General features: G+C 43.2%; 1 protein-coding gene across 1 annotated transcript in view; it reads right to left on the reverse strand.

Moving 5' to 3' along the window:
• LOC121579930 (ephrin-B1-like) overlaps positions 1–16,252 on the reverse strand; it is a 94,519-nt gene that overhangs the window by 47,744 nt on the left and 30,523 nt on the right. The window contains exon 2 of the mRNA XM_041894935.2: positions 1,590–1,867. Coding sequence (XP_041750869.1) covers positions 1,590–1,867 — 278 coding nt within the window. The remainder of the gene's footprint in view (positions 1–1,589; positions 1,868–16,252) is intronic.

Raw genomic sequence — 16,252 nt, forward strand, 5'->3', positions numbered from 1 at the left:
ATGTGTGGCTGTGACACCTCTTACACATTCAGTGTGCACACGTTTTGATAAATGTGGCCCATTTACTCCTGAAACCACATCATAAATCGTTATTTTGGAACAGGACTAAAGAACATGAGGAAAATATACAGACTACTTTCCAGGATAATCGAAAATGTAATTGGTTTGTGGCAAATATGCAATGTTTGCTTTCCTCACAGGGAAGCATCAAAACTGGAAACCTTTTTTTTTTCATGCTTCACCAGTCATTCAGTGTTTTGATGAGCTATTCACATTGGGTGGGAAGACATTTATTAGTGAGACTGGACATTATGGTGTCATTGATGTTCTAATGCTAGATCTCTGCAAGGATAGGACAATAGCAGAGCTCCTTCCCCAGCCAGCCACCAGTGCTTATCTAAAGACATACCATGTGGATTAGAGGGTTAAAGAAAAGCAGCCTTGGGCCTGTGGAGTCGGTTGAAGTCGATTATGTGCTGGTGTTAGGATGTCATAGCCAATGGGCTCGGCTCAGCGATGTGTAACAGAACAAATCAGGCCTGCTTGACTGGAGCTGACCCCTCTGCCATTGAGTTTTAGTGTTATTGCAACTGACCGGATCTGACAAAAAAGATTTTGCCTCCGAAAATTCAGAGACGCCACTGCGCTTAGAGTCGCGCTGAGCAGGGAGAGCTAGGCTAGTACTGGCTGCACTTAAACACAAGAGGGTCAAAAGATACTCAAGGCCGCTGAGGCATTCCTGACCAAGGACTACCTGACGAGGTTTTCATTCAATATACCTTATATTCAGAAGACCTTAAGAAAATGTTTATGGGGGGCCGAGGGAGGTTAATGTGAGCTGTAATAATTTCAGGCTCAGCAGAAGGATAATCAATTCAATGGTACTAGACAGGTCTCTTTCAGAATATCACATGCTCCACGGCAAATATTTTATAAGCTTTGTATTCCAAGTAAAAGAGCCAGCCTTTATAATGCCTAAGTAAGTACAGTAGCTCTTCTATATGTTGCATACTATGGAACGTTAAGCCCATGGAAAATACAATTGTTTGATCTTATCGCATCACTGCAATACCCATTTATAAATTGTAGATTAAGGAAAAGCCTCATTGCATTTGAGTGCCTTGTGAATTGTTTGTATTCCATGTCAGGACTGTAGTAAAGGGATACTTCGGGATTTTGGCAATGATTACCTTAACCTAGTTTTTTTTATGTGTCTAGTATGAAGGAAGTTAGAGGTAGTTTCGCAAGCCAATGTTAACTAGCGTTAGCGCAATGACTGGAAGTCTATGGGTATCTGCTAGCATGGATACCCATAGACTTCCAGTCATTGTGCTAACTCTAGTTAGCAATTGCATTAGCACTAGTTAGCAACTTCCTTCCAACTGCACGCAGAGTCATAAAAATGGTATCCACAAGTTCATCTGACTCTGGGGAAGTAGACAAAGGTCCTCATTTCCAAAATTCCGAAGTATCCCTTTAAGCTATGAACAATCCATGAACAATTGTGTTGTAATTTATAAGCATAAATACAAAGTTTATAGATGGTGTAAAATAAGATACATCAGTAAGGTAAAATGCCAGATACTCACATGTGATGAAGTAGTTGATGTTCTTTTTGAACTCCAGGCCCATGTAGTTTGGACTGAACTCCTGAAACTTGATGGTGAATTTGATGTCCTTCTCAGGTTTGTTGCAGTTGACCAACACATTGGGGTCCATGATTGTGCTACACTGGTCTGCCTGGTCCTTCTTCACCAGGTACAGTTTGTAAAACTCATATGGCCGCCCCATGTCTGCCTTTGGGCAGATAATGTCCAACTTGTCCCCTATCTCTGGGTAGATCACCAAGCCCTTCCCATACTGAAATCTGAAACAGACAAAGTATGATAGAGAAAGGTTAGAATATTTCAAATATTCTGTAGTGTCGAGTCAATATTGCTAATTATTGCTGTTAAACAAAGGAGTCCGCTTATACTGAACTTTGATCATAAGTTTTATTCATATCACAAGATTTCAGCATAAGTTTACGGATGTCATGATCACCCGGAGAGCAGTGTCCTCCAAATTACAATGTCTGCTCTGCTCTTCTTCGTTTAAACCCAGTACTTATAATTTTCCCAAGATATGGGTGGCTCCCTCTACTGTCCAATCCCCTGTCTACAACACACTCCCTCTGTTCTATGTGGCGTCACACTAAAACAATTCCCTCTGACACTAAATAAACATCCTCTCAGGTTCCACTTAAAAACATTAACAAAGTCATAATCTTAATACACTACAATTCTAATAATAGCAATAAATGCAATGTTTGGGCATACATCACATTAATTGCGTAACAGTGTGTAATAACACTCTGTAAAATGCCATTCTTCTCTTCCAAATACACAAGTGTTTTCTGTGTCTGGCAGAACAGCGACTAAGGGGGCTTTCACACCAAACTGGTTTGGTGTGTTTATCCCCTTAGTTCGGTTCGTTTGGACTGGTCTAAACACTCTATCCGCATTTGGGAGGGCACTAAACAATGCACCGTGGTTCGCTTAAAAATGGTGGTCTCGGTCCGATTCAATTCATACAGTGGTGGTGTGGTTCTTTGCAGGTGAGAACGCAGTCCAGACCAAACACAGGAAAAAATAACCAGAGTCGCGCAGTATTATTAGTATAACTTTATATCTTTGAAACATTCTGTGAATAGCAGCGCATTTATGAGCACATCCAATGCAGATTATGGGAGACGGGGGCTATACCGGGAATATAGGCTACTAACTATAGCCTATTCACTTCGCAGTTAAAGCGGCTACATCCTCCTGCATGTTGTTGGAAAACCAAAGCGAAAGTAATATGAAGATTGGGACACACAAGTGATGCTTTATAATAATCATCGATGGATTTAACATGAGCATTTTTGTCCAAAAAACAAATGACTTGCATGGACACATGGTTTTATGTAGGAATTTTTTTAGAAATGTGAAACCAACCGGACCAAAAATAAAACTGATTTGAACTATAGCGCAAAACTATGTGTGAAAACGCCCTAATATAGTCAATTGCTTGTTATTTCACTTCACTTAAAGCCGGTGCAAAACAAATCATGAGTGAATTCATTGTAAGGAACAGGTTAAGGGAAGCAGGGGCGAGTGTTTACAACTCCATATTAACATGGCCGACCTTTGAGGACAGCTATGGGACACGCTAGTTTTCATCTGGAGTGGATAACATCAAACACACAGATAACAACCGAGAGCCCAAGCAGTTATATGGTAAACACGTGCATTGATTTACATAAATTCCCTTTTAAAATGTAAAACACTGTAAACAAAGCAGACATCCCCTATCTTTACCTCAGCAAACATACAGCACAATACCAGGGTAGATGTCAATAGGAAATCAGTATGACAGAGGGCTGCCCGGGTCCTGATTGAACTTAATCTGCGCCCGGCGAGGGAGAGTACAGATAAACACATAGCACTGTGATGGGCAGATGGCATGCATGCCTTAACGAGATGCTCCACGCCTTTCACAATTTTTGATATCTTCCCTCTAACTCAAAGCAACAGACCCTGCTGAATTCTATTTGAGGATTTAGACCCGCTGATTGCCTTTGGTGTGTCATACTTCTCGAGTGGTTTATTTTTCCTTGATAAGAACCCTTAGGTCTGCCGACATGCTCAATCCATTATGAGAGAAGAGCTGATGTAGGCAATATTTGATCTGGTACTGTAGAAGTCAAACAAATTTGTGTTGTGTTGAATGTATTTTTGTTCAGCTTAAAAGTCTAAACAACCTAGTTACCAGAGTGATGTTGCTCAAAGTTTGATGATAATGATGTGTTTGGTTACGGTGGAGACGGAGAGGGACAATCTGATCCTTATTTACATTTGATTTGCATACACACTGTTCCAGACCAATTTCAACATGGTTTAATAGACAAGAAAACTGTTTTCATGACTCATCTTAAGGCCCTGGCGGATAGAAGGAGGCTAATACTCACCACACATAAAATGAATCAACAGTAAGCATTGTCTGTCTGTCTGTTTGCCTTTATCTGTATATGAGAAACCTTAGTTATGGTTTGCTATGGTATCTTAGACAAAAGTATGTGCCCTGGTTGCACTATGTCAATCCGCCATGGCTCGTTTAGTATCCAGTCTGCACCGACCCTGTTTCTCTACATGCTGTAATTAGGATCTCTCCCTCTCTCAATCTCTAATTTCTTCGTTCTCTCGTTCTACGTGGGATTACAGCTCTTTGCCATGCATGATGGGACTCATGATTTGTGAAATAAAAAGGGCCCCTTGTGCTCGCTAACAGCTTAGGAGAGATGATGATGCATTATTATTCCCCATATACTGAAGCAGAACTGTACTATGGCATACTATTACTATACTGTACATAAAGACAAAGCAGAGTGCACAGTCTGGAGTCAGCACAGTTTGCCTGGCCCTGCGGTTAGCTTGGTGTTGTCTTTGTTTCTCAAACAGTGGGTCCTCTGTTTGGCTTCTCAAACCCGTTTGATTTGCCCTTATCCTCAGGCTTCTTCAGAGACTGATCAGATGTCTGGCTTTAGTTTCCGTATCATCTACAATGTGTTTCTGAGCCAATGGAAATGCATTCTTCAAAGTGTGTAGGCTACATAATGCAGCTCTGTTCGCAAACTTTCTCTCAACTAAAGCCTTTCGCATGCTTTGGTTCGGTTGGCGCCTAGCCGAGAACCGAACGAGTGTGCTTGCATACTCCTTTAAAAGACCTTCGCTTGAACAACAAGAACAAAGTTCAATAGTACTGTTTGTCCATCTTGAGATGCCGTAGCCAGTATATACTTCCTCAAACGTCAGAACTAATCTAAGATAAAATTACTGACAGATTTCTTGAGTTGATGTTTTTGTCAAGGAGATCTTAGTCGTGCAATTTTACACCTAACTAAGATGTTTGGTGCAGTATTTCTCAAGTGATTTTTTTTCTTCATGAAGACGATTCATCTATAATAAGAATATAATATGCCATTTAGCAGACGCTTTTATCCAAAGCGACTTACAGTCATGCGTGCATATATATATATATATTTTTTTGTGTGTGTATGGGTGGTCCCGGGGATCGAACCCACTACCTTGGCGTTACAAGCGCCGTGCTCTACCAGATGAGCTACAGAGGACCACACAATGATTGCCATCTCTCATTGAATGACAACAAACACTTCATTAAAGAATCCCTACTTTTGACCAATCACCGAAGGGGCGTACACTTCGGCTACCAACCTCAGCTTGCCCTGAGAAAAATAATTGTGTGCACGAACAGCCGAAAAAACCCTTGCCGAAGACCAAAACGAACAAAAAAACATCACAATATATGCACAAACTGTTTCGGATGGGAAGCATGCGGATGCCTTAACATTCAAACCTCCACAAAGCAGCAATGCTCTCTCTGCTATAATCCTCTGTATTTACGATCATGGGACCCTGGGAGGATAAGGTAAATGGCCACGGGCCAGCACAAAGTCATGCGGCAAACCAAGGGTTCACTGCATTTGCGGTAGCCGCCGACTAGCAGCATCCAGTATAAAATAAGACACCAAAACCAACTATATTTCCAACTAAAGTGACCAACACATAATTCATGGCGGTCTACAAACCCGACACTGACTGTCTCATTCTGTAGTCTCTCAGCAGTAGTCCCCTCTTCAGTTTACTTTTATGGCTTGACACAAGCACCTCAAAATGGAGTACATCAATAGAAAAATATGACAAGCCATGTTCGATATTTCTCTATACACTGGCAGAGCAACTTTTGTTGATGGTTGGCCGATGCTGCGTGGGCCAACAAAAATTGAGAATAGTACAAAAACACCAACAATAAATGCCCCAAACCTGACTAAATGAACAACATTAATAGAGTATAGATGGCAGAGAAGGAAATAACTCAAGGATAACTTTAAAACAACACAATACCCTGTCTGCTGCTGCTCTGTGCTGATAGGATGTCTCAGATTTTGTGAAGCTTCTTTGACTGCCTCTTATTACTCCATCTACCAATTTTACAAGTAGATGTCCAAACAGAATCTCCATTCAATTTGTGCTGATTCAACAGGACTGCTGCTCAGAAGAGCTAAAAGGCAGAGCAAAGACAGTGTTCAGATTCAAGACTGAACACTGGAAATTACAGGTCATCTTCACGATTAGGGCTTTGAGCTCTGAATATCCTCCCACCACTTTAGTTTCCATAGGAAATGCAGTTTAAAGAGTGACAATTTAACATGGCAGGCAGGAGTTTAGATTTTTATTCATCACTATTATTTTCAGGGACAGATATAAGCAGAGACAGTGGGGTATTATGTGTGTTTTAAAGTGGAATGAATATGAATGAGATTGATTAGCATATTCATCAGGGGTGCTCAATGATTGCCATTTCATTCAGTTTGCCATCATAGAAATCCTTTCATGTCTTTTCAATGGTCATTTTTCATCAGAGGAAGAATGGTATTATTACAGCTTTCTCCACAGTCAGTGGGGTTTTAAAGTGCTGTTATCTGCACATGCAGCTAGCACACCAGGATCTTTTTCAGTTCAGGATGCATGGTGATCCTCAAATAAAATGCATTATATAGCATACGGGTACAAGCATGTTCTAATCACCATAACTCATTGTTACAACATAGAGATGTTTTACTCATGGTCTTAAAAAAAGGTTGAATCAAACAAGTAACTTACATTTACATAATAAACAAATCACAGACAATAGTGGGGAAAAACAATGGTTAGTCTCATACTGGATAGTGATACAATGACAATAAGCAAAATAGCTATCAGCATAATAACATCTGCAACTATTGACTTGAAATGCAATTGTCAGGGTCTTCCAGGGCAGGGAAAAATAGCAATATTGCACTGAGTGCATTTGTGAAAACAGATTAAAAAAAGAAGATTGGATCTTATTTCAATATTGAGTTAATCCTCCATGACCAGGTTGCCTCTCATCTCCTGCTGTACGTTGCCACCCTGGGCCTGACGGGCCTGATGCTGCTTCCACTCCGAGGCCTCTGGGATCCTGTTTAACATAATTAGGTACCAGGTCAACCCCTTATCTCAGCCTCACATGCAAAAGAAAATTAACTGGGGTCCAGCAGAGACACAGTCCCAAAGACATATGGTGACTGCTGCTCTCAATCTCAAGACACAGCCCCTCAAAGTCAATCATCTAGTAAACATTAGAAAAACACCCAGTTTAAACCGTGGGGGAATTATTGCTTATAGATAAGGGGCTGCCAGATTAACCCAGTTTCTGGTATCATTTTACAGCATTGTTATCTTAATGTTTGATCATTATAAAAACATTGAGTGAGTGACAAGCTAAATTAACACTCCTTTAAAACAAACTTTGGTTGTTCTCCTTGCTATGAAATCAAAGCATAAAATTGAAGTCAATATTTTGTTTGAATGTTAAATTGATGTTTTAGGAGTCAACATATTTGCATTAAAATCAACTTCCTAAGGTTACAACCTCAGGCGGACGTTTGGCTCCATTATGGTCAAACACTGAATCACAGACATTCATTCAGCCTGTCAATGAAGATGTCAACTTCTGTGAACCATCAATGATGCATGCCTCTGCTTGAACAAACCAAGCAGACGTCTAATCAAATAAAATGCAAATGTCCCAGTATCTTTCCCACTGCTAGGAAAACTACTTAATCAAATATGTGTCAAATATACCAGGTGCAAGGGGACAAACTCAAGCAATACGGGCAAAGTTGAAGAAGCAAACTTATCTCCATTGTCTGTGCTGCTCATTATCAAACTGTGGAAAGACTGAAAAAATAGACCTCCTTTGTTCTTCACTCATTTGGGCCTCCTACACACTTAGAGCCTTGGCAGTTCCATTCAGGCTTTGGAGGAGACAAGGCCTCATTCTCTCGCCAATCGGATTTACAAGATGCACCAGTCGGGCATAAACAAGTTGCCATGGAAACATTATGATTTCTGCACAATCTGTCCCTTTCCCTGCCTTCCCTCCATAATCTGATTGAAAATGATTAAATAGTCTACAGCTGTAGGGAGGGAAAACATGTTATAATCTTATTCGAAATGAAGGTAAAGACTGACATATAGTTTCGTCAAAAACGTGAAGTCAATTTATTCTAAGCCTGGAAAATAATATAAAATGTAGGTTTACATTGTGTGCGACACAACCCCACCCACAGAGTGAGCTCAGAATCCCCTCTCCCCAAAACGAATGACAAACTTCACAGAGTCTCTCTCTCCCTCTCACACACACACACACACACACACACACACACACACACACACACACACACACACACACACACACACACACACACCAATTAAAGAGCTGCAATTCGTAGTCCATGCAAATTAAGTTTATTCATTCACAGCCAAGGGGGAAAAGGAGCTCTCATGAGTGGCATCGCCACACTCTCCCCACCCACCCTTCACACATTCCAAGGGGGAATTCAAGCACATGACTTGGCAGACCCCTCCATCCCACAATGCCTCTCTGCTGGAGGATTTAGGCTATCTAATGGAATATCAGACAGCGGTGCAACTAGTCTGGGACTAGTAGCAGTCACCATTCATACTCAATAGGCCTCAGGCTAGCTAGAAGGCAGGACACACTCTACAATCAAACGTGCACTTTGCATACATAGTTACTTAATACATAGATATAATTATCAGTACATTTGAGTTGAAGAAAAAATTGACAATGCAAACTTGCTATTGACTACTTTTTTTGCAGTTGAAGGATGTTGGGCTCTCTGAAAGAAACGTTGTTCTTTATTTCACCACAAGTAGTTTTCCCCTGGTCCTATTTTCAATGTTGGCAAAAAATGCAGATTGGCAGGTATCGTTTTCCTTCATGCCTGCAAATCATTAAATAACAGAAAAACATCTTCTTGCTCTGACAGTAATTTGAGGGTAAGGGAACCACAACCCAAACGAGCTGTTATGCAGAGAGGGAAGAAAAACAAATGCCTCAACAACAAAAAAAATCAACATACATCAAATCTTAAATTCTTTTCCTGAAAGTCGGTGATTGTGTTAAAATACTATACTGAACAAAAATATAAAATGCAACATGTAAAGTGTTGGTCCCATGTTTCATGAAATATTTTCCAAAAAGCTTATTTCTCTCAAATTCTGTGCACAAATTTGTTTACATCCCTGTTAGTGAGCATTTCTCCTTTGCCAAGATAATCCATCCACCTGACAGGTGTGGCATATCAAGAAGCTGATTAAACAGCATGATCATTACACAAGGTGCACCTTGTGCTGAGGACAATAAAAGGCCACTCTAAAATGTGCAGTTTTGTCACAAAACACAATGCCACAGATGTCTAGTTTTGAGGGAGCGTGCAAATGGCATGCTGACTGCAGGAATGTCCACCAAAGCGTTTGCCAGATAATTGAAATGTTCATTTCTCTACCATAAGCCGCCTCCAACGTCGTTTTAGAGAATTTGGCAGTACGTCCAACCGGCCTCACAACCGCTGACCACGTGTAACCAGGCCAGCCCAGGACCTCCACATCCAGCTTCTTCACCTGCGGGATGGTCTGAGACCAACCACCCGCATAGCTGATGAAACTGAGGAATATTTATGTCTGTAATAAAGCCCTTTTGTAGGGAAAAACTAATTCTGATTGGATGGGCCTGGCTCCCAAGTGGGTGGGCCTGGCTCCCAAGTGGGTGGGCCTAACGTGAGGGAAAAAAGTATTTGATCCCCTGCTGATTTTGTAAGTTTGCCCACTGACAAAGAAATGATCAGTCTATAATTTTAATGGTAGGTTTATTTGAACAGTGAGAGACAGAATAACAACAAAAAAATCCAGAAAAACGCATGTCAAAAATGTTATGAATTGATTTGCATTTTAATGAGGGAAATAAGTATTTGACCCCCTCTCAATCAGAAAGATTTCTGGCTCCCAGGAGTCATTTATACAGGTAACGAGCTGAGATTAGGAGCACACTCTTAAAGGGAAGAGTTGCTTCTGTCCACAGAAGCAATCAATCAATCAGATTCCAACTCTCCACTATGACCAAGACCAAAGAGCTCTCCAATGATGTCAGGGATAAGATTGTAGACCTACAAAAGGCTGGAATGGGCTACAAGACCATCGCCAAGCAGCTTGGTGAGAAGGTGACAACAGTTGGTGCGATTATTCGCAAATGGAAGAAACACAAAATAACTGTCAATCTCTCGGCCTGGGGCTCCATGCAAGATCTCACCTCGTGGAGTTGCAGTGATCATGAGAACGGTGAGGAATCAGCCCAGAACTACACGGGAGGATCTCGTCAATGATCTCAAGGCAGCTGGGACCATAGTCACCAAGAAAACAATTAGTAACACACTACGCCGTGAAGGACTGAAATCCTGCAGCGCCCGCAAGGTCCCCCTGCTCAAGAAAGCACATATACAGGGCCGTCTGAAGTTTGCCAATGAACATCTGAATGATTCAGAGGAGAACTGGGTGAAAGTGTTGTGGTCAGATGAGACCAAAATCGAGCTCTTTGGCATCAACTCAACTCGCCGTGTTTGGAGGAGGAGGAACGCTGCCTATGACCCCAAGAACACCATCCCCACCGTCAAACATGGAGGTGGAAACATTATGCTTTGGGGGTGTTTTTCTGCTAAGGGGACAGGACAACTTCACCGCATCAAAGGGACGATGGACAGGGCCATGTACCGTCAAATCTTGGGTGGGAACCTCCTTCCCTCAGCCAGGGCATTGAAAATGGGTCGTGGATGGGTATTCCAGCATGACAAATGACCCAAAACACACGGCCAAGGCAACAAACGAGTGGCTCAAGAAGAAGCACATTAAGGTCCTGGAGTGGCCTAGCCAGTCTCCAGACCTTAATCCCATAGAAAATCTGTGAAAGGAGCTGAATGTTCGAGTTGCCAAACGTCAGCCTCGAAACCTTAATGACTTGTAGAAGATCTGCAAAGAGGAGTGGGACAAAAAAATCCCTCCTGAGATGTGTGCAAACCTGGTGGCCAACTACAAGAAATGTCTGACCTCTGTGATTGCCAACAAGGGTTTTGCCACCAAGTACTAAGTCATGTTTTGCAGAGGGGTCAAATACTTATTTCCCTCGTTAAAATGCAAATCAATTTATAACATTTTTGTCATGCGTATTTCTGGATTTTTTTGTTGTTATTGTCTCTCACTGTTCAAATAAACCTACCATTAAAATGATAGACTGATCATGTCTTTGTCAGTGGGCAAATGTATAAAATCAGCACGGGATCAAATACTTTTTTCCCTCACTGTATACCCTCCCAGGCCAACCCATGGCTGCGCCCCTGCCCAGTCATGTGAAATCCATAGATTAGGGCCTAATGAATTTATTTAAATTGACTGATTTCCTTATATGAACTGTACCTCAGTAAAATCGTTGAAATTGTTGCATGTTGCGTTTATATTTTTGTTCAGTATATATATTTCAGATATGGATGTTGCTTCCCTGTCCAAAAGACTGCTGCTGAAACAGTTAGTACCGGTCAATAAATAATTACTGTAGAGTTATAAAACGATTGCCATATTGTACAAATGTTCTGTTTGTTTTAGGTTGATTGTGTTTGTACTTCATATAATTGCCAAGCAGAACATAACAGGTAAACAGAAATGTACGGCCATTCATGGTGTACAGTATAAAAAGGCCTGTGATACCATTCACCCCTAAACCAATTCCTTGGTTTAGGTTGCTGAAATACAGACTGGTCATTGTTTAGTGAGTTCAGTGTGGAATAATGGCTTTTGTGTCAACGGGCTACACTGTGGTTTACAGAGGCCCTCATGCCACGTGCATCACAGTGCTCTGCCTTAAGTATCACAGCAATTCCAACAAACCAAGACATTTTGCCCTCAACACAGATTTGTAAAGCAGTAAAAGTACCCTATTGTCATACTTGAGTAAAGGTAAAAGGTACCTGAATAGAAAATGACTGAAGCAAAAGTGAAAGTCACCCAGTAAAATACTACTTGAGTAAAAGTCTAAAAGTATCTGGTTTTAAAATGTACATAAGTACAGTGGTGGAAAAAGTACTAAATGTCATACTTGAGTAAAAGTAAAAAGTAAAAAAGCTATACATCAAATTCCTTATATTAAGCAAACCAGATGGCACAATTTTTATTATTTATTTACAGACAGCCAGGGGCACACTCCAACACTCATTTACAAACCCAATATTTGTGTTTAGTGAGTCTGCCAGATCAGAGGTATTAGGAATGACAATGCGTTATATTAATTGGTGCGTGAATTGGACCATATTGCTGTCCTGCCTGAGCATTTGAAATGTAACGAGTACTTTTGGGTGTCAGAGAAAATGTATGGGAGTAAAAAGTACTTATTTTCTTTAGGAATGTCGTGGAGTAAAAATAAAAGTTGTCAGAAATATAAATAGTAAAGTACAGATACCCCCAAAAAACGACTTAAGTACTACCTCAAAGTATTTTGACTTAGTTACAGAGGATCAGGCACAGAGGCATCATGCCCATAGGGGGCACAGGGGCACATGCCCTCTCAGATTTGTCATGTAAAAAATACATTCATAATAATTGCCACTTAGCAATTTTATGCAGTTGGCTTTAGCTAGCCCAGATTGGGAACCTATCTACCAACCTCATAACTAGCTATCAAGAAGCCATTTCAGGCTATCAATCAAGTTAGAGTAGCTAACTATCTTAGCTGGCATGCCTGCTGGCAAGGTTGGTAGACTAAATGTACTACATGTAAGCAAGCAATAACTAAATGTACTGAATAAGACTCACATTGCAATATTTTACACAGATTTTAGCAGAGATGCAGAGAAGCATATTTAGTTTCTTTAAACAAGAACCACCAGTCAGGAGGATACAGACAGCTCAAGGGGTATGCTTAGATATACAGAAAGATATATATATATATATATATATATATTGTGATGTCACGAGAGGCTACACAGCTTTCAGCGGGATTGCTCACGTAGTGCAAGGAGACAAGGTTCAAACAAAACAAGGATTTTATTAAAGGTCTTGGGAAACTAACGAAAGTATAACACAATTCTGTTCTCTGGTGGCTCTTTAAGGGTTAACAGTTCAGGGATGTCTCTTCCACATCCAAAATCATAACTCTCCCTCGCTCAAATAACTTTTCCCCAGTCTTACTGTATTCCACGTTGCAGCTAGTGGCCAACCCAGCAAAACGTCCTTCCAAATGTCCCACACGTATTTCCACAGGTGCATATATCCAAAGGTGAGTATTTCCCAAAGGTAAGTATCTCCAAATCCTTATATTCCTCATGGAAGTGGACGTGCAGCACTCTTGTCCTCCAGAGAGCCCAGCTTGGAGACTGTGTCTCTTCCCTTCAACAAACCTTCAGCTCATCAGCTCCTCATTTGTTTCAGCTGCGTGGGAAGATTGGCCATAGAGGGGTGGAGTTCCCGACCATACCAGCAGATGGAGCCATAGCTGTCTGGGTTTGCAGCCACCTCAGGGGGATGTAACGTCCCTCCAGGACACAGCCTCTCGTGACATCACACATCCCCCTCCTCGGGACCGACGTCCTCGTCGGGGTAAAGGCAGCGAAGAAGGCATCACGCCGGGAGAGGGCGTCCGCATTGCCGTGGTGCTTGCCAGCCTGCTCTCTCTTCAACTCCTCCACCTCTAGGACCAGGGACTCAGCCTCCTGTTGTCTCTCCTTGAGTTTCTTACTGAACGCATCAGCCTTGGTTTTAGCAGAGTTTAGCTTCTGTTGAGCAGCTTTCAGTTCCTTCTCTCTCTCTGCCTCCGCATTCTTCATCTTGTTCTCCAACACCTTGTACTTCTCCTCTGCCTTCTTCTGGACCTCCTTACTACTGCGCAGGGTCTCCTCACACTCCTCGATGGTCCTGCGCAGCCTCTCCAGCTCCTCCTGTTGCTTATGGAAGGAGCTCTGTTGGAGTTTAGCCTGGAGGATATCTAACTCTTCTGTCTTCATGTCTAACTGTTGCTTTAACAAACGATACCTCTCAGCGGTCCCCTTCAGACCAGACAGTTCTTTGTCCAGATTCTGTAGCTCCGTCTCTGTGTCGGTCTGGGCACCTGCCATCCCTATCAGAGCCCGGGCGGGAGTGAGTAACTCGGAGGGTTGCACCGGAGCCTTCCCAGGATGAGTCTTGCCTCTCCGTTTCCGAGGTACTCGGGTTATCCTCTCCTGAGACTCTCTCCAGAGTGGGTAAAAGGCTGGGCAGTCTCGTCCAATTAGGACAGGGACGGGGAGGGAATCAACCACCCCCGCCCGTCGTGTGTATGGTTCCCCGTGTGCTGGTCATTGTAAGTTCAGTAATGGGGTATTCTCTGGTGTCCCCATGGACACAGGAAACTGGGAGGACTTTCCCCGGGGGTCAGACACGTTGGGCCCACCAAATCCTTACGCACCAGGGTGGCCCGGCTACCAGAATCCAGTAAGGCCTCCACATCATGGTGATTCACAGTTACCGGGCAGGTGGGGGGGTCGATCTGGGCCGCCATCTACGACTCCCAAGAGCGAGGCAAAACGATGTGTGGGTGCTGAGCTGGAGGACTCCGCAGTGGGCATAGGTTCATCGGCTGGTTTCCCACACTGCCAGGAGATATGTCCCATCTCCCCACACCGGTAACACTGTCGAGGTTCCCCATCCTGGTGTACTCTTCTTGGACCCGCCTGGTTTCTGGCTCCCCCTGGAGCCGGGATAAGTCCTGACGCGGCGGGGTTCGAGACCTTGGGGTCCTTTGGACGGGTTTTCCCCATTTGTGGTGGGGCCGCACTCCTGGGGTCTTTTCGGGAAGCATTCAGCATCTCCGCTGTGGCCTGGTACTTTTCCACAGCTTCCACGGTCAGATCAGCCGTGGTCAAGGCCTGTTGACTGATGAACCGTTTTGCCTCATAAGGCAGGGCGCGTAGGTAACGATCCACCACAACGGCCTCCACCACCGCCGCTGCTGTATTCCTCTGCGGATCCAGCCATTTCCTTGCGATTCGGACAAGTTCATGCATCTGCGCCCGAGGAGGTTGGTCCGGTTGGAAGGTCCAACTGTGAAAGCGCTGGGCCATACCAAACTTTGTGAGTCCATATCTGCTGAGGATCTCAGACTTCAGGGCATCATAGTCAGTAACCTGGTCAGGGCCCAGGTCCCGGACAGCATTCAGCGCTTCCCCGGTTAGAAAGGGGGCTAACAGACCAACCCACTGTTGCTTGGGCCAGGCTTCCCTAGTGGCCGTGGCCTCAAATGCATGCAGGTATGCCTCAATGTCATCGGTAGCTCCCATCTTAGATATAAAGTCACTTGCCTTTATTGGGCGGGTATTTTGGACCACCCTCTGTCTCTGCAACTGCAATTCCTCTGCCTTCAGAAGGTTGGCTTTCTTTTGCTCCTCCAAGAGAGCCACGTTTGCTTGCATCTGGGCTTGCTGGCCAGCAACAAGGGCTTTCAATATGTCCTCCATTTCAGTCGGCGGGGAGCCTACGGCCAACTTGGAAAACTGGGTGATCAAACCTTCGGTATCCTCCTCTGACATGCACTATTAACGCTGAGCGTGCCCGTATTCTCCACCATCTGTGATGTCACGAGAGGCTACACAGCTTTCAGCGGGATTGCTCACGTAGTGCAAGGAGACAAGGTTCAAACAAAACAAGGATTTTATTAAAGGTCTTGGGAAACTAACGAAAGTATAACACAATTCTGTTCTCTGGTGGCTCTTTAAGGGTTAACAGTTCAGGGATGTCTCTTCCACATCCAAAATCATAACTCTCCCTCGCTCAAATAACTTTTCCCCAGTCTTACTGTATTCCACGTTGCAGCTAGTGGCCAACCCAGCAAAACGTCCTTCCAAATGTCCCACACGTATTTCCACAGGTGCATATATCCAAAGGTGAGTATTTCCCAAAGGTAAGTATCTCCAAATCCTTATATTCCTCATGGAAGTGGACGTGCAGCACTCTTGTCCTCCAGAGAGCCCAGCTTGGAGACTGTGTCTCTTCCCTTCAACAAACCTTCAGCTCATCAGCTCCTCATTTGTTTCAGCTGCGTGGGAAGATTGGCCATAGAGGGGTGGAGTTCCCGACCATACCAGCAGATGGAGCCATAGCTGTCTGGGTTTGCAGCCACCTCAGGGGGATGTAACGTCCCTCCAGGACACAGCCTCTCGTGACATCACAATATATTTTACATAGAATTAAGCAAAATTATTATGGCTCTAGATTGCAGGAAAAAGCTGTTTCAGGTGTTTAAAACAAACATTCAA

The sequence above is a fragment of the Coregonus clupeaformis genome, chromosome 13 (assembly GCF_020615455.1).
Source record: "Coregonus clupeaformis isolate EN_2021a chromosome 13, ASM2061545v1, whole genome shotgun sequence".
Classification (NCBI taxonomy): Eukaryota; Metazoa; Chordata; class Actinopteri; order Salmoniformes; family Salmonidae; genus Coregonus; species Coregonus clupeaformis.